This window comes from Yamadazyma tenuis, chromosome 1 (genome assembly GCF_029203305.1).
Source record: "Yamadazyma tenuis chromosome 1, complete sequence".
NCBI classification, from domain to species: domain Eukaryota; kingdom Fungi; phylum Ascomycota; class Pichiomycetes; order Serinales; family Debaryomycetaceae; genus Yamadazyma; species Yamadazyma tenuis.
The window spans coordinates 507,332-532,189 of record NC_089461.1 but is presented as its reverse complement, the minus strand read 5'-3'; the positions used below and the strand labels follow the sequence as shown (position 1 = coordinate 532,189).

General features: G+C 42.4%; 12 protein-coding genes across 12 annotated transcripts; 5 read left to right on the top strand and 7 right to left on the bottom strand. All coding sequences in view use genetic code 12, as the record gives it.

The window, feature by feature from the left end:
• Nucleotides 1-311: 311 nt before the first annotated feature.
• ERV25 (vesicle coat component) lies at nt 312-950 on the top strand (the record flags this gene model as incomplete). Its single annotated transcript, XM_006688685.1, has 1 exon — nt 312-950. One exon carries the CDS (start codon nt 312-314, stop codon nt 948-950), a length of 639 nt encoding a protein of 212 aa, XP_006688748.1.
• A 57-nt stretch (nt 951-1,007) lies between these two features.
• PSN45_000263 (uncharacterized protein) lies at nt 1,008-2,942 on the bottom strand (the record flags this gene model as incomplete). Its single annotated transcript, XM_006687690.1, has 1 exon — nt 1,008-2,942. One exon carries the CDS (start codon nt 2,940-2,942, stop codon nt 1,008-1,010), a length of 1,935 nt encoding a protein of 644 aa, XP_006687753.1.
• A 197-nt stretch (nt 2,943-3,139) lies between these two features.
• On the bottom strand, nt 3,140-3,826 carry PSN45_000262 (uncharacterized protein; the record flags this gene model as incomplete). Its single annotated transcript, XM_006688683.1, has 1 exon — nt 3,140-3,826. One exon carries the CDS (start codon nt 3,824-3,826, stop codon nt 3,140-3,142), a length of 687 nt encoding a protein of 228 aa, XP_006688746.1.
• Nucleotides 3,827-4,410: 584 nt separating this feature from the next.
• PSN45_000261 (uncharacterized protein) lies at nt 4,411-6,846 on the top strand (the record flags this gene model as incomplete). Its single annotated transcript, XM_066157428.1, has 2 exons — nt 4,411-6,168; nt 6,268-6,846. 2 exons carry the CDS (start codon nt 4,411-4,413, stop codon nt 6,844-6,846), a joined length of 2,337 nt encoding a protein of 778 aa, XP_066013525.1.
• Nucleotides 6,847-6,999: 153 nt separating this feature from the next.
• On the top strand, nt 7,000-10,176 carry DOT1 (Nucleosomal histone H3-Lys79 methylase; the record flags this gene model as incomplete). The annotated part of the gene is made up of 1 exon (XM_066157427.1): nt 7,000-10,176. The coding sequence occupies one exon, from the start codon at nt 7,000-7,002 to the stop codon at nt 10,174-10,176; it is 3,177 nt and encodes a 1,058-aa protein (XP_066013524.1).
• Nucleotides 10,177-10,268: 92 nt separating this feature from the next.
• Nucleotides 10,269-13,457, bottom strand: ISW2 (chromatin remodeling complex Adenosinetriphosphatase; the record flags this gene model as incomplete). The annotated part of the gene is made up of 1 exon (XM_006687688.1): nt 10,269-13,457. One exon carries the CDS (start codon nt 13,455-13,457, stop codon nt 10,269-10,271), a length of 3,189 nt encoding a protein of 1,062 aa, XP_006687751.1.
• Nucleotides 13,458-13,885: 428 nt separating this feature from the next.
• On the bottom strand, nt 13,886-14,944 carry UNG1 (uracil DNA glycosylase; the record flags this gene model as incomplete). Its single annotated transcript, XM_006687687.1, has 1 exon — nt 13,886-14,944. The coding sequence occupies one exon, from the start codon at nt 14,942-14,944 to the stop codon at nt 13,886-13,888; it is 1,059 nt and encodes a 352-aa protein (XP_006687750.1).
• A 58-nt stretch (nt 14,945-15,002) lies between these two features.
• Nucleotides 15,003-16,019, bottom strand: OST6 (ER oligosaccharyltransferase complex subunit; the record flags this gene model as incomplete). The annotated part of the gene is made up of 1 exon (XM_006688679.1): nt 15,003-16,019. The coding sequence occupies one exon, from the start codon at nt 16,017-16,019 to the stop codon at nt 15,003-15,005; it is 1,017 nt and encodes a 338-aa protein (XP_006688742.1).
• A 146-nt stretch (nt 16,020-16,165) lies between these two features.
• Nucleotides 16,166-17,329, bottom strand: PSN45_000256 (uncharacterized protein; the record flags this gene model as incomplete). The annotated part of the gene is made up of 1 exon (XM_006688677.2): nt 16,166-17,329. One exon carries the CDS (start codon nt 17,327-17,329, stop codon nt 16,166-16,168), a length of 1,164 nt encoding a protein of 387 aa, XP_006688740.1.
• Nucleotides 17,330-17,529: 200 nt separating this feature from the next.
• On the top strand, nt 17,530-19,311 carry PSN45_000255 (uncharacterized protein; the record flags this gene model as incomplete). The annotated part of the gene is made up of 1 exon (XM_006687685.2): nt 17,530-19,311. The coding sequence occupies one exon, from the start codon at nt 17,530-17,532 to the stop codon at nt 19,309-19,311; it is 1,782 nt and encodes a 593-aa protein (XP_006687748.2).
• Nucleotides 19,312-19,461: 150 nt separating this feature from the next.
• On the top strand, nt 19,462-22,485 carry PSN45_000254 (uncharacterized protein; the record flags this gene model as incomplete). Its single annotated transcript, XM_006687683.2, has 1 exon — nt 19,462-22,485. One exon carries the CDS (start codon nt 19,462-19,464, stop codon nt 22,483-22,485), a length of 3,024 nt encoding a protein of 1,007 aa, XP_006687746.1.
• Nucleotides 22,486-22,523: 38 nt separating this feature from the next.
• Nucleotides 22,524-23,150, bottom strand: PSN45_000253 (uncharacterized protein; the record flags this gene model as incomplete). The annotated part of the gene is made up of 1 exon (XM_006688676.1): nt 22,524-23,150. One exon carries the CDS (start codon nt 23,148-23,150, stop codon nt 22,524-22,526), a length of 627 nt encoding a protein of 208 aa, XP_006688739.1.
• Between the last annotated feature and the right edge of the window lie 1,708 nt (nt 23,151-24,858).

Genomic DNA, 24,858 nt, shown 5'->3' with positions numbered 1-24,858 from the left:
AAAATCAAGTTGAGTCTCTGGGTATGTCTTGGAATATTGAACCACTTCTGGTATCCGGTTTTGGCCGCTGACACAAGCTTGACCATTGTGTGTGTAGTTTTGGCCTTAGCCATGGTTGGTTGTCTAGAATCGAGTGTGTGAAAAATTTCCCGGCTGGTGCGAATTTTCAGATGTATTAACTGTTGACTGCCTAAAGCAGCAGATGTCTCTAAACTCGCGCACCCTTGTAGAAGAGGGCGTGAACGCGCAACTGAAAAATTTGGACACTTCACGCCAGATCAACAGTTGTTTTTAGCACCAACGTTAACAAAATGAAAAGCTCCAGTATGTTACTCGTCATCGCGACGTTGTTTACCTTTATAACTGCATTGAACGTGGATATCTTGGCCAAGGCCAACCCCGAACCCGTGTGCATTCGAGACTTCGTGGGGGAAAACCAATTGGTTGTCATCAACATTAAAACTAATGGACGTATTGGAGATGGCCAACAGCTTAACGTGGTTGTAACCGATTCGCTTGGAAATGAACTCCGCAAGAAGAATGATATTGGCACCAGTGCCAGGATAACCTTCACCAGTTTCCACAGTGCTGCATTTGATGTTTGTTTCACCAACGTTTTAGAGACGAAGGTGAAATACTCTCACTTGTCTAGAGAAGTCGAATTGGACATAGAAAGTGGTGCTGCTGCCAGAGACTGGAACGCTATTCAGGTGGCTGAAAAGTTGAAGCCAAATGAGGTGGAATTGCGTAGAGTTGAAGAAATGACTGCCGAAATTGCCAGTGAGTTGCAATACTTGAAGAAGAGAGAGGAGAGGATGAGAGATACCAACGAATCGACCAACTCCAGGGTCAAGTACTTTTCAACATTGGTGGTGATTTCTTTGGTTGGTTTGGGTGCTTGGCAAATCCAATACTTGAGACATTACTTCAAGGTCAAGCATATTATCTAAAAATAGATACTTTAATGGTATTAGTACTTACATAATTCAATGCTAATGATAAAAACTTCAATAACGTAAGGTAGAATTTTTCCATGAAGACGTAAAATCAACTATCCTTAGCTGGTCCTTTAGCTTTACGGCCTTGGTTCTATACTCTGGTGTCCAATCAGATGTTTGAGCAAGGAAGGAAGAAAATCGAGAATTAATTTTCGTCAAGTTAACTTCATACTTCGAAAGGAATGATGCTTCCACCGTAAATACGGTCTGTCTGTAATTCCAAATCTGTAAGAGCTGGGAAATAGCACAACAAGTCACTTGGAAAATATTCCAGGACTGAATCAAAGGACCCAAAGAATCCACCGAAAGTTCGGTCTCCATAAATCTCCTAAATATAGAAGAATTATCAAACACTGCAACAAGATGACGGGAAAATTCTTCTTCAGGGTAGTTGACAAAGACTCTAAAGATATGGGCTAAGTCCTGGGAAAACTCACCCTTCGTAGTCTGATGCAATAACCCTCTTAACATGAGCACTATGAATAAAAACAGTTCCTTATCATAATTGGTGTCATCAATGTGGACCAAACTTGCCTTCAAAAACTCTTCTACAGCAGAAGGATCCAACAGGTTTAATTTTTTACTCAATTGGGTTGTGAAGTTAGAGAGTCCCAATGGAGATTCTTCATCCACAAGTTTTTTTGGTTGGTTATTACCTGATTCTATGTAGGAATAAATCAAAGACATGGAGTACATGGTGTACACAAATTTATGTCTAATTTTAAAGGAGTCTAATACACATGAGTTGATCAAATCTGATTTATTTTTGTTGAGCTTTTTGGCCAATTCAAGCTCCTTCTCGTAACAAGGGATTGGTTGCTGTACTCTCAGGGCCCCATCTAAACCAGAAAATACCGCTTCAAGTCCTCTATCAAACCAATAAATCAACTTGGGGGTTTTCTGCTGGAACAATTTTGCAAGTAGAAAGTCAAATGAGTGGAAGGCCTTTGTACATAATTTAACCTCGGATGCAGAAAGCAGTGGCACCACTTGCATGAATTCTTTCACGTCACAGTCAATAATCAGACATACCTTTTTCTCCACAAACCTCCAATAATCGAACTCCACAAAATCAAGGACAAGCGTAAAAAATGTGCTATAGTTATAATACAACTGACGGTGATAGTCGATCCCAGTCAAATCATCCTGAGGATCTGACGCTGATGATGCACAGTAGAACATCCATTCAACTAAATTCCATAAGGAATAGTGGTTGTTGGTGTTGGGGTTCAACTTTGCAGTTATCAATTCCTCATCAAACATTCTGACTCGTGAGGGTATTTCGGGTGAATTACGTGAACTTCTAGGCAGCAGTGGAGCAGCAATATGAGATAGTAGCCCAATTGAGTCCAAAAGAGACCGCTTGTTCTGCGAGGTGGGTTTTGTAGGTGCAAATTTCTCGAAAACATCAATCTCTTCTTCTAGTACGCGAGGCCGAGAGATAGGTGAGAACCCATCTTCAGAATCTTCAACCACCGAGTGGGCCGAAGGAGAATACATGGTGGCATCAGCACTATCCTCTTTCTGCTGTCTATTTCGGCTCTTTGGAGAGTTGGTTGGAAGCAGGGTGACAGAATAAAGATTGCTAATATCCTTTTTGGCCTGCTTGCTAGCATTTCGTTCCTGAAACGGCCTCTGATGCAATGGGGCCACAATGAACTCCGAAAATACAAAGTTAAACTCGTGGTATATATCTTCCCTTTCCAGATCACTGATTGAGGTATTGAGAAGCCCGATGTATACCTGTAATAATAGTGCCGCTTTGGTATTTAAAGGAGTAAGGTTGGTGTAGTTCCGTGGAATCTCCTTTTCTGATTCCATTTGTGATACATAGTCCAGGTCATTTGAAGCCGCATAGTTTATGGCTGGCACTCGCGAGGCGGCAGTGAGCAAGAAGCGGATGATATTGGCATTGGGAACAAGTGTGGATCTAACCAGAGGCATTAGGGTAAGTCGTTGAAATAAATGGGCTACCACCAAATCCAATTGCCTGATGCTACAAAAATTTACATCGCCTCGAAGATGTATTTCGGACACCACTGGAATGGAAGACTCAAGGATTTGGTTGTCTAGGGCTTTAAGTTGTTGAGGATCAATATATACCATTGCAGTGTGAATATTTATACGCGCAAGATTTTTCATTAATCGTATTCTCCCAAATTACCTAAAATACATGCAAAATCTTTAATGTTAATGAACAAGCCATGAGTGGCTCTAGAGAAGTCGAAGTTGTAGATAGTACCCGACTCATCGGAAGAACAGCAGCTGAGCATATCAATAAGTAACACGTCGCTTAACGTGTCTTTGCCTGATCCGTCTAGTCCCAAAACCGACTTGATCTTCTTTAAATCCACCAAATTCAACTTGAACTCGAGGAGCTCAGACACACTTGGGGCAGACCCAAGGACTGTCTCCACAAATAAACGCCACGTGTTCTTGATGTGGGTGTAGTTATCTCTGTAATATAATAACTTGCTGGTGTAAGATATGAGCTTATCTACATCCACAATGTCTATGATATCTGAGTCATTTACCAACCGTGATGAGATCGTAAAGGTGGTGACCATATGAAGCACGATATCGGACTTGGGGGTGCGGTGCTTGATGAGAGTTCCATTGCTTTCATAGAAGTGGTCTATGCTTTGAAGGATATCGGCGGTGAAACATTTGGGAATTTGAAGGCGTTTGAACACTGTTCGGAGTTGTTTCAATTGCAAGTCTTCTACTTCCTCTGTAAGAATGGCGTAGACTTCCAACACTTCTTCTTCATATTGGGGGTTGATGCTTAAAAACTTAGTTGATACCTCTGTTCCTCTCCTCTTCGCCATTGAGAAATAACAGTTGTGCGGGAGCACAGCAAAAGCGTAGGAGGGAAATTGTTAATATATGGACTAAAATATTAGTGTAGTTGTTAAGGTCTTTCAACTCAGAACTAAGTATGAGCTGAGATCAGCTACATCCCATCTACATTTGTACAGATTACATGGGTTAAAAGGTAGTTAGCCATTGAATTGGTACCACCCAGCTTCCAGGCGCCCAAAACAACAGGTGGACACTGCACCGACAAGTCACAGCTCCTAGTACAACAGCACGATCTACTACAAAAAACCGACTGGGCCCTACAAAATAATAGTGCCAGTTTCACCTCACAAATATATCATATGAATTAAAAGGGCTTTCGCACCCGCTTTTGAGCAAGTGTCAATTGTAATCTGCTAGGACTAATAACCACCACATCTTTTGCTAGACATTCATACACGGATCTCCATCATTCTATACTATGAGTTCCAGCTGGTTGAAACTGTGGAACACCAGCAAAGCGACCGATAGTTCGCTGGCCGTCCCTCTAAGCCCGAATCCCCCAACCAGTTCCCCAGACGGTGAGAGGAGTAAATCCCCGGATATAAGTACCATGAAAGCTCTCTCAGCACAGCTAACATCTGGAAATTGGATGAACTGGAAAAAGAACGACAACAGCCAACAGTACTTTGATAACCATGAAGACGCCATTGGAGAAGAAAATGTTCCAGATGATGAAGATGATTCTCCAGATGACGATAACAATAATGATGATGAAGTGGATGACCACATTCCCGGAGATAGAAAAAAGAGCATATCCTCATGGAATTTCTGGACCACACAGAGAGACTCGACAAATTCTGCCGAGGACTTGAACTCCGACTCCAACCTTGATAACAACAATGAGGAGCCAAAAGATAAGGCTAACAAGAAAGATAATAATAATAAGAAGAAGGAGAAGGAGGAAAAGATCAATACGAACGTTTCCAACACGATTCTACCATCGTCTCAGCAGCTAGTTCCACGACCAGATGTGAATGATGAAAATCCTGCCAATCTGGAAGATGATGCTGTTTTGTACAAACCTCACGATGATGCTAAACAATTTAGCAAAATCAACACCCACAAAAACGAAAACTTGAAGGAAAACGTAATTGTGCCCGACTGGGACACCTGTTTGCCTAACCAAGCCTCAATTATTTCTGGGAGTCATCTAACATCTACATTGTTTGGTAGCACTTCCACCTCGAACCAGAACAATACCAATAGTAATAAGGTGGATTTAACCAACTGGAGAACGTTTTTGAGCCAATTGTCCACAAAATTGGGATTCAGCTCCCACACTTTGACGAGTGTCATGGAAGATGAATCTGATGGCCCAGAAGAGATGTCGGACAATTCAGGGGCCTCTAAAGACAAATTAGAGAAGGAGTTTAATTTGTTGTACGAGAGGACGTACAAGCTTTATGGAAGATCATTGGCCAAACTACCAAGCCACAAGAGAGCGTGTCTACCCAATTATAACAAGTACTATACCAAGTCCAGTGACAGTACCTATTCCTATAATCAAGAAACACAAATAGAGGAAGATGCCAATGACCCCAACTCTATATCCATCACCAATGATCCGATGGGAAATCTCTTGATAAACCACAGGGGCACCGGCAGATCCGGGAAACCCCCGCAAATCAGACAAGCTGAGATCGTGCGTCATAAGGGCAGTTCGTTAACGAAGATCAAGAAGATCTTGATTATCGGAGTCCATGGATTTTTCCCTACAAAGATGATACGACCTCTTATTGGTGCGCCAAAAGGAACGTCGTTGAAGTTTGCCAATGAGGCTGAAAAGGCCATGATCAGGTACTGTATTGAGAATAGGTTGATCGACGAGAGTGATTCTAAGCAAGTCAGTATCCAGAAGATCGCCTTGGAGAAAGAAGGAAAGATTCTTGACAGAGTAGAATTTTTCACTGAGATCTTGATCAAATGGCAACAGGAGTTAAATGATGCGGATTTGATATTTGTTGCATCCCATTCTCAGGGTTGTGTGGTGTCGATTATTTTGTTGGCCAAGTTGATTCGTATGGGAATCTTGAAAGATGCCATCAACAAGCGAATTGGAATCTTGGGAATGGCCGGAATTAATAACGGCCCATTTTATGGAGTCGACAAATCTTTCTTTATGAAGGCCTACTCTGCACTTGAACACGACTCGTTAATGGAATTGTTTGAGTTGACCAAGTTTAACAGCCAACAGTCGTTGGTATACAAAGAGTCTATACAGGTGATTATCAACTCAAACATCAAAATTTGCTTCATTGGGTCCATTAATGACCAATTGGTACCGTTGTATAGTGCAGTTTCGGCGCACGTCTATCATCCCAACATATACCGTGCGTGTTATATTGACCACTCTTCCCAGACCCCATTGTTTATTCAAAAGCTTGTATCCCTTTGTTGTCAACTACAGAACATGGGATACTTTGATAACAATGTTTTGAAGGAGCTAAGCACTGCATTGGCTGGACCATTAACAGGTGGGGGCCACTCAAAGCTTTATAATGACGGGAAAGTGTACGATTTGGGAATCAAGTTCGTGTTGGACACGGATGACATTGTGCTCCCACCGACGTCGAGCTCCAAGTTATCCAACACGGAACCGAGCTACGAGGTCAATAGCCTACCCAAACATGAAGTTGTCACTACCGGAATAGGCAACTATGGCTCGCTTCCCACAGATTTGTCTGCAACCGAAATAGTCAAGTTGCCAAGTACCAACCAGGTTTACATCAAGGAGTTCAACATCAGCAAGATAGGCACCAACCCCTTCATCTTACCTTGGTGCTTACGGGGCTTGTTGTTTAACATAGAAAAGAATTGGCCCAATAATAACAAACTACTCAGTGTGGACAAGGGTAACGAAATGGGCAAAACTGGATATGATGAGATTAACGAATTGTACGAGTTATTTGATGATTGGAAACCTGAGAGTAAAGTTCTTAAAGAATTGAAGTTTCGAATGAATGGGTTACGGGCCAGCAAGCTTTAACACCTATAAATAGTTGTGTATAGATAGTTCAGTTGCAAGTTACAGAGGGTCGGAAAATAATAATTTGTCCTACGAACACCAAAGTTGAGATTTTGTATATAATCCCGAAAAAATCCTAACCAGGAAAAACACACATATTTCCAATTATTATCTATGCAATTAGAACAAATGTTTATCCACACAGAGAGTAAACTACCTGAGCTCTCGATGAAGCAGCAGTTATTTAAGTTGAACACCGACGCGTCATACGTCAAATCCGATCAAGATGCTTATCTTACACCTGATTCTAAGGAATCTAGTGAAACTGATACGTGCGATAGGACCTGGAATGAACACGAGATAAATCAAGTTAAATATCTCGTGAATTATGACTTGACGCTTCAAGCCATCAAAAATCGACTCCCTGCAATCCCTCTTGATTCCTTTGTGTACCATGTGTCGTTGACGATGCCCAGTCCCAAATGGACACGACCTGAAGTGGTAAAGTTGGTTCAACATCAACAAAGCGGAGTACCACTTTCCAAGTCAGAATTGCCTCTTCGAAGCGACCCAGATTTTTCTGCAAAACTACAGGAGGTGAGTGACCTTCTCCTGACCTTGAAAGTTCCCGAGTCATGGAGTTCAGAAGACGTGGGTGTTTTGGTATTTCAAATGGGGTTCGATTTGACTGCTGGAGGGTTATTTGAGGAATTGCCAGATGTTCAAACTGAGGACATCAAGACTTTTTTTAAAATTATACCTACTTGGACTCCGATTGAAGTCTACTTTTTACAGGTTTCCAAGGCCAATAATAGATCTTTGGAAGATGTGGCTGACGAATTGTTCCTTAGACTGGAAGATGAAATCACGTCCAAATTGGTCGAGGTCGAGCCCCGGCCACTCGAGATTGACCGAGAATTAGTGGAGTATGTCCTAGCAACTGGTTGCACCCGTGAAAGCTTACGTGTTCACTTCCCAGGCGTTCCTACTAGAGAGATTGTCGGTGAATGTTTCCCATTGAAAAAGCCAAATTACTCAAAAGAAGAGCTGGAAATAATCAACGAATGTCTGAGCCAAGGGAAGTCCATCCTCCACATTCAATCGCTTCTTCCTTTCAGAACTTATTCGAGTATAAGTAATAAGTTAAAGAGCCTCACGAATTCCTACCGCAAAAGAAAGTTTAAAAGCTCCCTTGAAGAACTTGTATATATGTCTCAATGGTACTGTTCTGACGAATTTGGAACCACCCGTGGACGACGGACGAGAGGGATGCTTCCTGTGGTGGACCTTAATGAGGTGAAGGTGGCTGAACATGAAGAAAAGCATCTCTCTATCGAAGAGTACCGTGAGATGAAGCGTAAGAAGCAGCTGAATGAAGTGCGCAGGAAACAACGAGAAGAGGAATTACGTCAAGAAAGACTTAGGAAACAACGGGAAAATGCCAATCGGCCCAAGGCAAAGAAAGTATCTCGTCATGTCCAGCCGAGAATTGTAAATCAACTTGCTACAGAAGCAGCTTATTTCCAATCGGTAACCGGTGATAAGAAATTAATCAAGGACAATGAAAAGAGAAAGAGGCAGAAGACCATTTTCTTTGTGCCCCAATTTGAGGATAGGCAGATATTGAAAAGGATGTTAAAGAAAAAAGTGGAAGGCAAGAAGGGAAAGAGAGGTGGACCAAGAAAATCCACAAGAAGAGCTTCCGAGAGGGAGGAATCAGAGGAGGAATCATCTGAAGAGGAATCAGAAGAAAGTAGCGAGGAAGAGGAGGAAGAAGCTGAGGTTGTCAGTCCTTTTGATCCCTATGATGTCACTGTTGATACCCTGTTTGATACCAAGGGCAGACAGTTATTTGTGGATGGAATATATCAAGATGACGCGTTCGTTCCCAAGTTGGAATTCTTACCAGAGGACTTGGAAACCGATACTTTGGAAGAAATGAAAACTGATCTTTACCAAACGGATGTATTATCTGCCAGAATAATCTTGGACTTCCCTAACCGTTACAACAGTGTGGGGGATTCTTTCCCACCTTTGCGCATCATCGACTCAAACGGAAACAGTCAATTGAATAGCAAAAACAGAATCAGATTAAGGACATTACTCTATCCTGAACATTGTGAGCTTTTTGTCTTGGCTAGTCCTAAGCAGAATGAGCTCAGTCCTCTCTTTGAGATTCAAAAGTTTTTTCAAATCCATTACTGTTTATACTTTTCTCATTCTGAAAAGTTGAAATCAATTATGTACGAAGATTACTGTATGGCAGTTGAGGACGCTATCAATGAAAACAACTTCACCAATTTCATGTTCATCATTGAGAAGTGGAATTTATTGATGCTATATTTATCTCCTACTTACAAAGGAAATGAATTGTTGTCAGTTGACGTGAACCCCGAAATTAGGGAATTTGTCACGGACTCTTTCACAAAGCCTACTGCAGGTGATTTGAACCTAAAAGACTTTTACAACGAGGTTTGCAATAAGCCTCCAGCTTCTATGGAAAATGAGACTGAGGAAGACGCTGACCCAGAGATCGAATCAGAGCTCCAATTTGAGACAATGCTCGAAGAACAACCCTTAAAAAGCGCAACTGAAGTGGTTGCAGGTATTGAAAGACCTAAAACATATATTCAAGACTTCTTCAATGGGTTGAAATCAAAAACCACTATTTCAAGGTATTGCATGCAACAACTTTTGATCAGAGTTTACTCTCGTGTGGTTTCAACAAGATCAAGAGAGCTTAGAAGATATAAAGCGTTTACAGCTGAAGTCTACGGGGAATTATTACCATCATTTGTTAGTGAGGTTATGACAAAGGTTGACTTTAAGCCTAACCAAAAGTTCTATGATCTTGGCTCGGGTGTGGGAAACACATCTTTTCAAGCAGCTATCGAATTTGGTGCTGCTTTTAGTGGCGGATGTGAATTGATGGAACATGCATCAAGATTAACTGCTATTCAAAAGTTGGTATTGGATAAACATTTAAAGATATTTGGTCTCAAACCTCTTAACTTGCGGTTTGCTTTGGCCCAAAGTTTTGTGAACAATCCAGTGGTCAAGAACGACGTTCTTGATTGCGATGTTTTAATTGTCAACAATTATTTATTTGATATGAAATTGAACTTTGAAGTCGGTAGGCTACTTCATGGTTTGAGGCCAGGTACCAAAATTATTAGTTTGAAGAACTTCATTACTCCAAGATACAAATCTACTGGCGACAACACCGTATTTGATTATCTTGAAGTAGAAAAGCATGAAATGAGTGACTTTTTCTCTGTCAGTTGGACAGCTAATAAAGTTCCTTATTACATTTCAACTGTGATGCCCACAATTAGAGATCAGTATCTTTAGGATATTTTTATGTATAAAGAATCGTCAAATGTGTATAATATACATTCTAGTGTTACATAGTCTATCAATTTTTATCGTAAATGAAAAATTTGTTATTTCTTCTTTCTTTTGATGGGAGCAATCGTATTTTCATCCCCGTTCCTTTTGGCACCAGCTCCATTAGGTATTGCAGATGGTTCAGTTGATCCAGGTCTAGTACTATTTGCAGAGCTACCAATGTTAGGAAGTTTTGATTTCTTTTTGTTGGCAGTATCCACTTCTCGTGTAAGAGCTAGAAGTAATGTGTTAATTCGTCTACCAAGCTCTTGAGCAGTTCTGGATAACATAAACCAATCAAATCTGAAAAGATCACTCAATGATACTTCTTCTCTTACTTTCTCAGACAAATTTTCACTGAAGATTCCATGTTTATAAACGCAAGCCAAGATGAACCTATCTTCAAGCTTGGAATAAACTCTTTTGGAATTGTTTGGGGGATATGCAATAGTTAAATCTGACAATGGATCTTCGATTTGACTCATTTTTGAATGTAAAATTTCCTGTTGTTTCTGTAATTTAGCCAGTTTCTTCTCACTTGATTCGATTTGAGTAATGTACTTTTCGTAACCTTCAATTGTAGTATACTTTTTCCAAAAGGTTTGTGAATACTGTTGAACTTCCTCAGGAGTTTTGGTCCCAACTGACTTAGCTATCTGCTCGAAAGAGTTTCTTCCGTGCTTAGCACAGCCATGAATGAAATTTGTGAAGTCACGCCTGGTCCAGTTATAGAACGATTCCAGTAGCATTTGGTCCTTCGCCTTTGTTTCTTCTTCAGTCAATGGTATGACAGAATCAACTTTCTTCTGCTCTATCCGTCTTCTTTCTTCTCTAGAGACATCGCTCTTGAATTCATCAGCCAAAAACTCCTCATCGCTATCTCCAAACTCATCTACAGAGTACTTGTACCCAACTTCTTGCTTGTACTGTAATTGTTCTCTTTCTAGGAGTTCAGCAAGGCCATCGGGGAAGAACTGATGATCCTGAATGTTATAGTGCTTGGGAGCTTTTGCTTTCAACTGAGAGTTGGTGGCTTTTGTTGTTAAAGTTGCCTTTAGCACATCTTTATAATAATTATCAATAGAATAAGTTTGCTCCTTTCTCTCTCTTTTACTAGGGTTGATCCACGCAACTCCAGTTTTGTCATTCTCCTTTTTGGAAAAGTTTTGACCATTCCATTCCCAAGTAGAGTTGTCGAAGGCAAAGTTTTGAATATCATCAAGACCTAATTTATTGAACTTCAGGTTCAAAGTCTTGGTTTTTTCGGCACCTCTTTGTAAGATAGCATCAATATCATCATCAAACATCTCTGTCTTGTCAGACTGAAATACTTCTTGAGCACCATGTTGAATCATGCCTATCAAATCATCCTTATTACTACCAATAGCTGCAGTTGAACTCAGTCTACCTTGTTGGATGACTAACTGATCCAATCTCAATTTCTGAGCAGCTCTTTCTAACACCTTCTCCTCTATGGCATTTTCACTGACAAATCGAAAAACCTTCACTTGCTTCTTCTGTCCAATTCTGTGAGCCCTATCCATAGCTTGAAGATCAGCCTGAGGATTCCAATCCGAATCGTAAAGAATAACGATGTCAGCAGTAGTCAAATTGATACCCAACCCTCCAGCTCTGGTGGTCAATAAGAAAATGAATTTTTCCAGGTCTGGAGCATTGTAATCGTCAATGGCCTGGATTCTTTCTTCGTGGGACGTTGAACCGTCAATTCTGCAATAATTGTACTCTCTCAAGAAACAATAATCCTCTAAGATATCCAACAATCTGGACATCTGAGAGAAGATCAAGACTCTCGAACCTTCTCTTTTGAATTTCAGCAACATTTTATCCAATATTATCATTTTACCAGCATTGAAAACCAAATGTTCATCTGTGGTGAAGGGGGGGCCTGGTTCAGCCCCGTCAAATAAATATGGATGGTTACAACACTTTCTGAGTTGCATAACAATGTTCAAAAGACGAGTTTTTCCTTCCCTTTTTCCAACAGCACCATTGACAGCATCAATATCCTTTTCCAATAATTGTCTATACCATTTCCTTTGCATATCGGTCATACCAATATACACATTAGTTTCGATTTTAGGTAATAACGATTTTTCAACATCGGCTTTCACTCTTCTCAACAAAAATGGACTTAAAAGCTGGTGAAGCTGCTGTACTACCTGATCCTGGTCCTGGCTTTCAGGGTTCTCCTTACCACCCTGGTTGTCGAACCATTCGTCGAAAACTTCAGAATCACCAAACACATCCGGCAACAAGAAGTTCAACAACGCCCATAATTCGTGTAAATTATTCTGCAATGGAGTTCCAGTAATTAACAACCTATTTCGGGAATAAAACAATCTGATTATCTGTGATAACGAACTCTCTTCGTTTTTGATTCTATGGGCCTCGTCAACAACAATATATTCCCACTTAAATTTCTTAAGTTGAGACTTCTCTCTGATTACCATCTCAAACGAGGTAACTAACACATCGAACTTTGCAGTCAAAAGCTGATTTTGCATTATGTCTGTACGTTGCTCTTTGTTACCCTGTAAGACCACCACATTGACTTCGGGAGTCCATTTGGCAAATTCTCTTCTCCAGTTGTCCAACGTAGACTTGGGCACGATCACAACGAAAGGACCGTCGATGTGCTTTATGTACCTTAAGTACCCCAAAAAAGAGATAGTTTGTAAGGTCTTTCCCAAACCCATTTCATCAGCCAATATACCACTGAGTCTGTTTTCATACAAAGAAATCAACCAATTCAAACCCTGGATTTGGTAGTCTCTAAGTTTGCCATGCACGTACGAGGGAGTTTCAACCATCACAGTTTTCTCCTGGTCACCATCTCCCACATGTATTTCCTCTTCTAACAACTCAGCATCTTCTTCCTTTTCTGTCTTTCTTCTCTTTCTCTTCTTCGTATCTTTCAATTGAATGGAGTGTTCATTGTCGAGCTGACGAATCACTTTTTTGAACAGCACATCTTTGGAGGCACTCAAATCTATGAAATACCGAAACAACGGAGTAAGGGCCAACAAATGTTTAAATCGCACTGTCGAATCATCGACATCATTTTTTTTGGCGGTGGCAGCATCAGTACTGAGAAGGAACCGTTTGAGCCGCTGATCGTGGGATTCGGATCGAAATTTGCTCAAAGTATTGACGCTCTTTCTGCCAGGAGGTTTGGTAATGGACTTGGTGATGGCGGGAGTTTTTGAATTTTTGCTTCTTGTCATGCCTCGTCAGTTTAGATTATTGCCTCAGTTGAATTTGCAACTATTATTGGATAAATTTGGATCAAAAATAGAAGAAATACGTCACGAAGTGAAAATGGGCGTGTGATTCAATTGAATGATGCTCTAAAACAGATGGATGCGTATAGCAAAATCAGTAAAAAAAGGTTTTTGTGAAAGCGACAAAAATTCAGGAGGTTTTTCCACAAAAATATTTTAGGCGTTAGGTATTAGCTTAGAGTTGATCGTTCCGTTTTCTTTTTTTTTATCAGCCACTCCGGGTAACCCCTTTGCAACCGCAGAAAAATGCGAATCTGGTTAATAGACGTGTTGCCAGCGCTGCGAATTAAAAATATACTAAAACCAATGTTGCAAGAGTTTGTACAACCAATGACAATAACATGAATATTTAACTATTTAACGTGCTTCTTTCAAGTAAAGATTTGGTTCGAGTCTAAAAGTGCCCAATCAATACGTTGCTTGCCCTGTTGTTCGAGCCACTCATTGCATTTCCGGAAACACTGGGCAGTGAAAAAACCTTTTGCAGCTGAGAATGGCGACGGATGGAACGTTTTCAAAACAAGAAAGTTGTCTGTCTTTTGCAAATTAGGGAATTGACCCACGGTGTTCTGCGCAGGCATTCCCCATGCCATCACCACGAACCCCGAATTCTCCTGGTTCTGGTGGTAGTTTATCGCTGTATTTATGACCTCTTGGGTAAATGTTTCCCATCCTTGTTTCGAATGGCTATTGGCTTTGTGCGCCTCTACCGTGAGACAGGTGTTCAACATGAGGACACCCCTCTTAGCCCACTTGGTCAAATTACCACCTCCACCCTGAGAACTATTGGGAGGCTCAAACTTGGGGTAGTCGTTTTGAATACCTTTGTAGATGTTCTTCAAAGAAGGAGGCGGTTTTGTGGGCTCCAAAACAGAGAATGCCAACCCGTGGGCCTGGTTAAAGTTATGGTATGGATCCTGGCCCAAAATAAGACACTTCAATTGTGGAAGTGGTGTGAAATGGGACCAGGAGTAGATCTGGTGCTTAGGAGGAAATACCGTCTTGTGGGCCTGAGCTTTGAGAAACCGTTTCAATTTGAGAAAGTAGGGTTTCGTGAGTTCTTTGTGAAGAAAAGTCAACCAGGAAATGTGTAAATAGTTGATTTCGAGGTCTAAAAGCTCGAGATATTTTGGAGAAAGCAGTTCTATCCACTTTTTTTTATTGAAGTTGTACTTTGTAGAGAAGGCGTCTTCATCCAACAGGTCACATTGTTGAGCTGTTTCGGCTGGCTGGGTTGGTTTTAGTTTCAATGTCGTTGTAGTTGTTACCGTCTTGATTGTTTGTTTCGACTCAGTAGAGCTTACGTCTTTCGGTGGTGCAGGCTTCTTCTTGACCAGGAAAAAGTCTGTGATCTTTGTTCTCTTTACCACCACGTTGCGCTCAGGGTGCTGAGTCTCTGACACTCTTTTACTGTCAACAGTATTTGACATTAAGTATAGAGCCTACTGAAAAATTGTACGCGTCAGAAATTGAGAATCGCATTAATACTTAAAAGAGCTTGGTGAAGGCATATGGATAATCGGAGTCTTTGCGTAGAATAATGCTTGTAAGCGCACTGTACAACAAGTACAATGTGATGGTCATGGAGATGATGAGAATATGTTTAGACTGGTCATCAAGGGTACTTTTGGCCGTGGTTTTATAACTTCCAAGATACACCAACACAAGGAACGATACAGCCAATAGTAAATAGACCCCACTGACAATGAGGGACTCGACTCCAAACTGGTAGTGTGTACCTCCCGAGATTATGATAAGTCCCTCATCGTTCCTGGCCACAAAGGGGATCTTTTGGATCCGAGAATACTGGAATCCGGTGGTGGAAGCCAATATCATCCCAATAGACAATACCTTGTAGGCAAACACTCTACCCAAGTTCTTGACGAGTTGAGGAGCATTTCGTTTACATATAGTGATCACCAAGAACGTCACCACAAAGTACAACACAAAGTTCACCATGGGGTCTCCGTCTCGAATATAGATAGACTTCTGAAGGGTCTGCGACAAGAACTGAGCTAAGTCAAACGCTTGGCTGTCGACTTTACCCACCGGCAATCGGTAAATAAAATGCTGTTCCTTCAATAATGCAAATTCATCGTACTGTTCCTCGGGGTTGGGCGGTACAAGCCATAGGTGTGGAACTGTTTGAAGTTGGATAGCGCCTGCTAACCGCATATTGGGCTCGTGAACCAAGTCAATTTCGACAAAAAACAATGCGTGCAGACGTGTATAGTCGTGAAACCAGGATCGAGCAACTATCTGCACAATGTCGATGAGGTTCTGGCAAGTGGTACATTTGTGCTCAGAAGATGTAGATGTGAGAATCACCAACGTGTAATAGTCTCTTACCCCTGTGAACAGATCCAATTTCCCATCGGTGACGCGTATGATGAAGTCCTCGCTTTTCTGGGAGAGTTCTGTGAGGCCCAATGCCTCTTGTGATGACAAGGCTGCCACGAGCACCCCCAATAGTAGAACCCATACCAAACTGTGGACGATTACCATTTTGTGAGCAACGCAAAACGTTTGTTTGAGAAATTGATGCGAAACCTGATTTCTGTGTTTACCATCGGATTCATCAATAGTACTGTTGGCTGTTCATGACCAGGTGTTCAACTCAATTGTTCAATATATTTATCAACTGTAAGTAATTATTCTATATGATTGTGACTGAACTCTTGCTCTTCGTCGTGGTTGATGATGAGAAAACCAATAGTGACAATGGCGGCTCCCGAGATGTAGAAAAGATTCAATTGGAACCCCTTGAGCACCCAGTCGCCCACCATGGCCAACGGAATGGTCAAAGATAGTCCCACGGTGACGGTGAGCGGACTGGTTAAAAGCACAGCTCGGCACCAGCAAAAGTCACTGATGAGGGTAATGAGCATGTTGATCAGAAGCAGCGTCAACGCGTGTTTGTTGGTGGGGAGCACAAACCGCTCCACACCCGTGAAATGGAGGATCACCATCACTGGGAACAATATCACCAATGTGAAGATTCCCACAAATGCAAAGAAAAGATGCGTATTGAGCTCTCGTTCCAAAGTCGAGTTTTTCACCACCGTCTTCATCTTTAGCAAGATCGTGTAAATCCCGTAAATAAGAGCTCCAATGAGTGCCATGAGATTTCCCATCAACACTAGCCAGTTGGAGGTGGCGGGATTGGTGGCAGAAGAATCGTCTCTGGTGACTATCACCACTCCAACAAAACATAGAACTATACCATAGATCTTGCTTCGAGTGACTTTTTCCACCCCGTAGACAAAGCCGATGATCAAGGTGAAGAATGAACATGTCGAGGACAATATGGTCTGGGATGCCACTGACGTGTACGATAATGAGCAGTTAGTGGCCAAGTTGGCGGCAAACCAAAGGGCGCAGAACTTCAATGACAACGAAATAGTCTCTAAAATTCCAACCTTGAGGTCCGGAGTCGGCTCGGGTGGTATCTCGTTAACATCTGAACCTGAACCATACGATACCGTTTCGATATCGTTGAATGCTGGCGGCAGGTTAGAGTATTCTGCTTTGACTAATGCCACAAACTCAGACACACCGAGCCCTTCAAGCTTCAAATATGGGATGAAGTAGAGGGTGAAACACGCCGTGTTAAGGTAAGTTATCATGAACGGCTTGCGATACACATCGCTATCAAACAAGTCGCTCACCAAAAACGAGGACAGCACCCAGAATATCACTACTGAACCCAAATTGACCAAGCCCAAGATCCATTTTTGCCGAGATGATAAGTTGGATTCCTTTTGGAAGAATACTGACAGTCGTACCCATTGAGATAGCGTTTCGGATAACGACATCGAGGAGATGGTGATGCAGAGGTTGGGTATGGCAGAACTGTCAACCTTGAGTTGTTTTAATATTTTCAAAAGAAGCCGTACAAGCCTGAGAGGTTTAATCCCTTTCTGGCGTCGCACGCCATCGCACCATCTGCGAATTCCCTTATCAGAAATCTCATTTCCGGCGCGAGCTTTAACGTTTGACCTTAAATATATTCTTGATGTCTTCCACTGCATCTCCGTTCGATGACGATTCGGACGTCACCGAGTTCACACCGTTGAACTCCTTTAGAAGACAATCGTTCCTCGACGCGCCGATTGGCTCCTTTCGTGGGCCCAACTCCTTGCACAATTTCGCCAGTTCGTTCACCAGGGCCCAATCGTACGCTGCTTCGAAATTAGACAGCGAAATCCACCGGCAACGTTCATTCTTCCATCGGGAGGACGAAAATGGTGCGGAGCCCGATGAGTTGTTCGACCCTGAGTTGATGATCCCGTCTCAGCGGGGAGAACGTTTGAGTACAGTGGTTCACGACGTGAATGTCGCTCGCAACAACCTCTTCAGTTATGACTCGTTTGCCCCCATCACCGACGTTTTCTACCAGGACGATATTCTCAGTGCCTTGAACAACTCGCGGTCTCGAGCAGGTTCGCTGGTGGTGGCTCAGGGCATTCCTATTCCCCAGAGAAGAATGTACCCGTCCCCATCATTTTCGAGTATTCGGTCCAGTCTCTCGATGGCTACCACAGCATCGCACGTCAACTTGAAGAAGATCGAGGACAAGGACGGCAATGTGGTGACAGTATTGGCGGGCCAATCGACGGCACCCCAGACGATTTTCAATTCTATCAATGTGCTCATAGGCGTGGGATTATTGGCATTACCAGTGGGCTTTTTAAAGGCCGGTTGGGTGATTGGAGTTCCAATGTTGTTGGTATGTGGGTTGGCCACATTCTGGACCGCCTCGTTGCTCTCGAAGTCGATGGACACCGACCCCACGTTGATGACATACGCGGACTTGGGGTACGCTTCGTATGGCTCGGCCGCCAAATTGTTGATCTCGCTTGTTTTCTCCGTCGACTTGGTAGGTGCCGGTGTGTCATTGATCGTGTTGTTCAGCGACTCACTCTACGCGTTGCTCGGCGATGACGAAGTGTGGACAAAGACCAACTTCAAAATCTTGAGTTTCTTCGTGTTAACTCCGTTTACGTTCATGCCGCTTCCAGTGTTGTCGATATTCTCGCTCTTGGGGATCATTTCCACCATTTCCATCACGGGGTTGGTGTTTGTATGCGGCTTGCTCAAGGCTTCATCACCTGGGTCGTTGCTTACGGTGATGCCAACTAACTTGTGGCCTGACTCCTGGTCAGATCTCCTCTTGGCCATTGGAATCTTGATGGCTCCATTCGGTGGCCATGCCATTTTCCCCAACCTTAAGAGTGACATGCGCCATCCTTACAAGTTTACTGGCACTTTGAAGGTAACGTACTTGATCACCTTGATCACCGATTTCACCATGGGGGTGTTGGGCTTCTTGATGTTTGGGTTCTACTGTAAGGACGAGGTCACCAACAACTTACTCTTCACCCCCGGCTATCCCAGCTTCATCTACCCATTAATCTCTGGACTCATTTGTATGGTGCCCATTGCAAAGACTCCATTGAACGCGAAGCCCATTATCGCAACCTTAGATTCTATGTTCCATACCAACACCATCTCAGAAAATCAGTTAGGCAACGCGGTGCGGACCGTGGGACGGTTCTTGATCCGGGTCGGTGTCAATGCGGTGTTTGTGGGGTTGGCCATCGTGTTTCCTGAATTTGATAAAATCATAGGTATTCTTGGTGCTTCCATCTGCTTTTTAGTGTGCATTATATTGCCATGCTTGTTCTACTTAAAATTGGTCCGTATCGGCGGACTTGAAAAGCTGATGGTGTTGTTGGTCATTGCTGTGTCCCTGGGCCTTGCCATCACCGGCACCTGGGCCGTCATCGCCTTTTAGTAGCATACTCCTTTGTCTAGTCTCATTAGAATAATATTATTCCTGCATACTCACCCCATCCATGTTTCAAATGCGCGAGTAACCACTCCCAAACTTTTGTTATCAGTCTGCATCACTCTGATAAGTGCAATTCCAAACAGGGGAACACAAATGCTACTGCTATCCCTCATCACCCATGTGTACTTTCTCATGGCCGTGTGGCTAGGGGTGTGTACCTGTGCCACCGTCAATGCCAACCCTACCACCATTTCCCTCGTGCCATCTCCCACACCCTCCACCATAGTCGATATTCTCTCGTCAGACGTCCAGTTTTCAACGTTTCTACGCATAGCCCAGCGAGAAGGCTTAATTCCGGTGCTAAATTCGTTGCAGAACGTCACGTTGTTGGCCCCAGTGAACCTGGCGTTTGTTGACGGTCCTGATCACATTGACCACAACTACTTGTTGCGATACATCATTAACCAGCGGTTTCGGGTGGGTTATATGGAGCCCAAGTCTGCTGTGTTCGATACCTTGTATGAGATGGATAACAAAACCTACACGGTACTGTTGTCGCCAAATATGGAGACTTTGGAGTTTGAGGTTGACCGAGTCGCGGCCATAGTGGAATCCGATATCTATGCCAAACACCAGTGGTCGTTCATTCAAGCCCTCGACCACCAGTTGCCACTTAAACCAAGCTTGTGTGATGTGTTTTTGGACAACTCCACCAACATTTTGAATGGGCACAATATCTCTTTTGTGAAGGGTCTTTTCCAGCTGTTATTCAAACTCGAGTTCTCCACCGTTGATGCTTTAGTCAAAACTGACGATAGGTACAAGAAGATACCTCAGAGCTGTGAGATTTTCTTGAAGAATGCAGGTACCTTCTTTGTCCCTACCGACGAAATGGTCAGAAGGTCGATGTCTACCACATTAATGAGATACTACTCTTCGTTGTACCATGTTATGCACAGTAGTCAGTTCACCACTACCGATGAGGCAGTCTTGGAAATCAAGTATGATCTCACCAACTTACTTGGTAGTTTGGCAATTGACTCCAAATTGATGCCTGCTAATGTGTCTGCCTCCAAATGTCAAAGTATCAATAAGGCTGTCAAATTCAATGTTACTGTTGATGACGATAGCGTCATTTTGAACCACAAACTTCGGAGCAACCTCAACACATCCATAGTTTTTGCAGATGCAGTTATGCACTTATTTGACTATGCTGAAGGAGAAGGGTTGTTCTTCGAAACTCTACAAGTCAAAGTGGCTGACATGATCCCAAGAAAGGCTCTTTTTGCCTTACATTATTCTGACTTTGTGAAGGAGTTGAAGTTCAGATCCTTGCAGTATTTGATAAATGGCTCCACAACCAACCAGACGTTGTTTTTGAGTCCTGGCCAAAGGGACGATGTGATGGAAGAAGATTCCTTTTTCATCGACTCTTTCTCCAATAAAGATGGACTCAAGTACCAGTTTGTCAAGCAGTCCATCAATATCACCGAAAAGGTCTTCAATAATAATGAGCAGTCTTATTATGGGCTGGCTGAAACAAACTTGTGCTCTAAGAGCCGAATAGGTGGTTGTTTTCGAATGAAAGTTTCCAGTAGTGTCGATGCTCTGAATCATGAGATTATTACGTCTATTAATGACGACGCCAATGTAATTGAAGGTCCTATAGAGATGGGAAATAATAGTTTTGCTTATATGGTGAACGGGGATATCGATACTCCCCAATCTTTCAAGCACACCCTTACAGATTTACTTTCAAATGGGAATTTACCAGGCCATCTCCAGCATATTCAAATCAACCAAGCCGAGTGCTTGAAGACCATCCAGTTCTTAAAAGCACATGATCTTTTAAGTTTCAAAGACAACAAATTGGGGTATACAGCATTCTTACCATGTGGGATCCCCATATTAGACGACAGTACCGCTTTCGACAGAAGAGGATCATGGGAAAGCTTGGGTCTAAGATTGAACTACTTGGAGAAGAACCCCAAGATCTTCAAGAAGATCTTGAGAGGTATTTTTGTGGAAGGTACTATTTATTCAGACTTCGGTCTTGATAACCTTACTCAACAAATCAACACAACGACGTTGCAGGGAGATTCTCTCATAATCAACAACCAGTTTTATGATGGTGACTATAACCATCTTTTAAGAATTAATGGCACCTTATTCCATTTACCCTTAAACTCCGACCTCTTGTTTAATCAGGGAGTCATCCATATTGTTAGTAAACTATTACTACCATCAACATTCGAAGTTCCTTTTGTGGGCTTGATCAAAGCTACAGAGGATGACACCTCATGGATATCATTCATGGATTTAATCGAAAAATTTCCAAAACTTTACGACGCATTAGTCACAGACAATCCCAAAGACCTGAACTATTCCATGTTGGTTCCCTCTTCTGAATCTATGAAACTTTATAATGTTTCTGCTAGCTTGACCAATTTATTTGAGTTTCTCGATGCCCATTTGATACCAAACTCAGAGCTACCAAAAATCTTCAATTGCATTTATGGAAACCATGACAATCAGACGTTCACCGAGGACAGTGACATACACTCAAACAGCTCGCTTCTTTCCTTCTCATGCAAGCAAGACAGCCATGGGAAACTTGTGTTTGACGTCAATGACAAATCTGGTGCTAAAACTGGACACAAGCTCAAGATTTTAAGTCATGGTTGTACATCGAATGACCGAACTGAAGGATACAGTTCATGCGTTTTCCTTATTGATAAGCCCATCAACTTGAAGTGGTTTGAAAATGATGGGTTCCTTCATCTTCACCTTGGATTCATCAGTGTAGGTGTTGGAATCATCTTAGGATTAATGTTTTTCTCAATTCTCCTATTCATGGTAATGTTCTGTTTGAGTGGAAAATCAGATGACACGCCCAAGAATCCCTTTGAGCCTTACCAAGAAGGTGGCTATATGAGGATAAGCGATTTAGATGAGGACCCCAGTCATAATTACGATGGAGGATACGAAACTGATGATGATATGCTTAATGAAAGAGATCACCTTATCCCCCAAAACTCCCAAAAATTGTTCCAAAGAGCTGGCTCGTTGAACGCCTCCGACTATGGGGCCACCAAACCAAGAACAATACCTAGGTATACTAATGGTACCCAAAGCACTCAAGCATTAAATAGAAAAAGAAACCTCCCCGAAGTGTAGCATCTATTAATACATACATATATTATACCATACTATATTTACGCCTTATTGGAGTCTTCCACAAACTTAGAAACACGGGGGATGTTGTCCTGGGCCAAACCAGTGATCACCCCATCAATATCCTCTCTTCTCATCTTCTGTTCAAACTTGAACTTTCCCTCGATCTTGGTGATTTCAATCTCGAGGCCAATTATGGCTTTCTGCATAATCTTATAATACTTTTCCGGGGCTTCATCAATAGCCCACGGCTTTTCTCTACCAGCCTCTTCTTGGTCGGTCAACGACTCGTGCTGCTTTTTGATAAAATCGAAATCATCAATTAAGGTGGAACTACCATAGCAATGAACGGCTGCGAAAAGCCAGGTAGGAACCACTTTATGAGTCTCTTCTTTGGTTTTATAGTAACTTGGAGTGACATACGCATCAGATGACAGAAACACCACACAAACCTTGTCGTTATCCTTTAAAGAAGGCAATTGGTGATTGACTTTAGCTAAGTGGGCTTGAAGGATTTTTTTCCCGTCCCGCTCGACCAAATTAAAAGGGATATGATTTGCGATGATGCCATCTTCTGTGGATGTTATCAATACCGCCAATGGGTACTCTTTAATGATGGATTTTTGTTGTTCCCATTCAGGAGCATCATATTTGTCTGGAATATACATTGCCAGGAGTGAAAATTAAGATGAGAGGAACAACAATTATTAATAAGTGTAGTGCGATTGGCTTGTTGGACCTTCCGCATAAGGTAATAAGCGACAGGGGAATTCTTTCCTGTTTCTCGATAAGCTTTCCGATAGGATATGGAAGTTGGTAATTTAAGTGCCAGTTGTGTGCTGGCAAGTAAGTGATGTTCTCTAGCTGTAACCACAAATTGGATCGCTTAAACCCACTGTCCAAGTATATGGCCCTAAAATGAGAAGGAGGAGCACGAAACTGACTGTTATTGAAACACTTGAATAAAGATATGATTCTTTTGGTCCAAGTGAGAACAACTCACTAACGAATGTACTAATGGTTGTAAGGGCTCCACATAATCCATCTTGTAGGCCTGAAAGGGCTTGACATCCTATATAACTGGTTATTAATCCGGAGTGGTCAGACTTGGAAACGCGAGCTCTTGTGAGGAGAGCAAAGACTGCAATTAGTATTGATCCCGTCACGTTGGCAGTAAATGTACCATATGGAAACTTGGGACGGTTGAGTTTTCCTAGATGGAATCTCAAGAGTGCCCCCATGGGGGAAAATAAAATCAAAAACACCCATGCTCTCCATGAGTCATATAACGGGTTGATAGCGAGTAACACCACCGTGATAACTGGCATTGCTGCTCCTAAAACTGCTCCTATGTACGATAGTGGCTCGTGGTGCTGTTCATTTAACGGGTACATTGGGGACAAGTGCAACCCGAAGTGATATCCTAGAATTGATACCCCCATTTCCACTAGAAGAACTGACAAAAACTGTAGTACTCCATATCCTTTGGTCGGGAGATCGTATCTGATACCCACGGACACATTGGCAGAGCTGTAGAACAACTCTAGTACAAGGGCCGAAAATGACGAGAGGGTTCCGCAGAATCCAGTGGAAACTCCTATGATGAACGGAGTCTTCTTGACTTTGGAAACAGTTCCTAGTACTAAACACGCAGCAAAATTGGCCCAAAGCGCATTATAAGGGATTGCACCATCATAGTCTGTGAGAATCCCGAGCCCTTTCCGAGCAAGCCCTCCCCAGATAGATGCTTGGATGATATTAAGATGGATAATGATTGTTTGTTGATACTTCATGCAATGGATGTGTGGGAGGTATTTGTCGATGACCTTATGGCCAGGTCTCTGGAGGATTCAAGGTGATAGTGAAGGATTAATATCCACGTTATAGTACAAATGAGGGAATGTCAGGCACTGTAAGGCCGAGTATGAGAAGTAAGAGAGATGCGATGGTGAATGCCAATAATGCGAATGCGAAAAGGTGACGAACTTGTGATAACAGACCAGATAATGTGGGGATAACAAATTATCTTCTTATAATGCCCTCCGAAGCCATCATTCCAAGAGTGGGTTCTCGGTGGCTTGAACATTAAGGCTCTGCACCCTGTTCACCATATTGGAGCACAGATCACAATGTTGTGCTACACCAGACTACTCTAACAATTGGAAAGAAGTACATGCTAATTGCTTTCCAAAAGCCTATTCCACTAGACTTCCAAAGTACAATTTGCACACTAGGGTCACAATTCCCAACCCCCGTTAAGATCTGGCTTGACTCCATATTACAGCCATTAAACAAATGATAATAGTTCATATCGCACACTGCCGCATCCGGCAAGTATTTCCCAGAGCGCTCATATAAAAGTTATTGGATTATTAC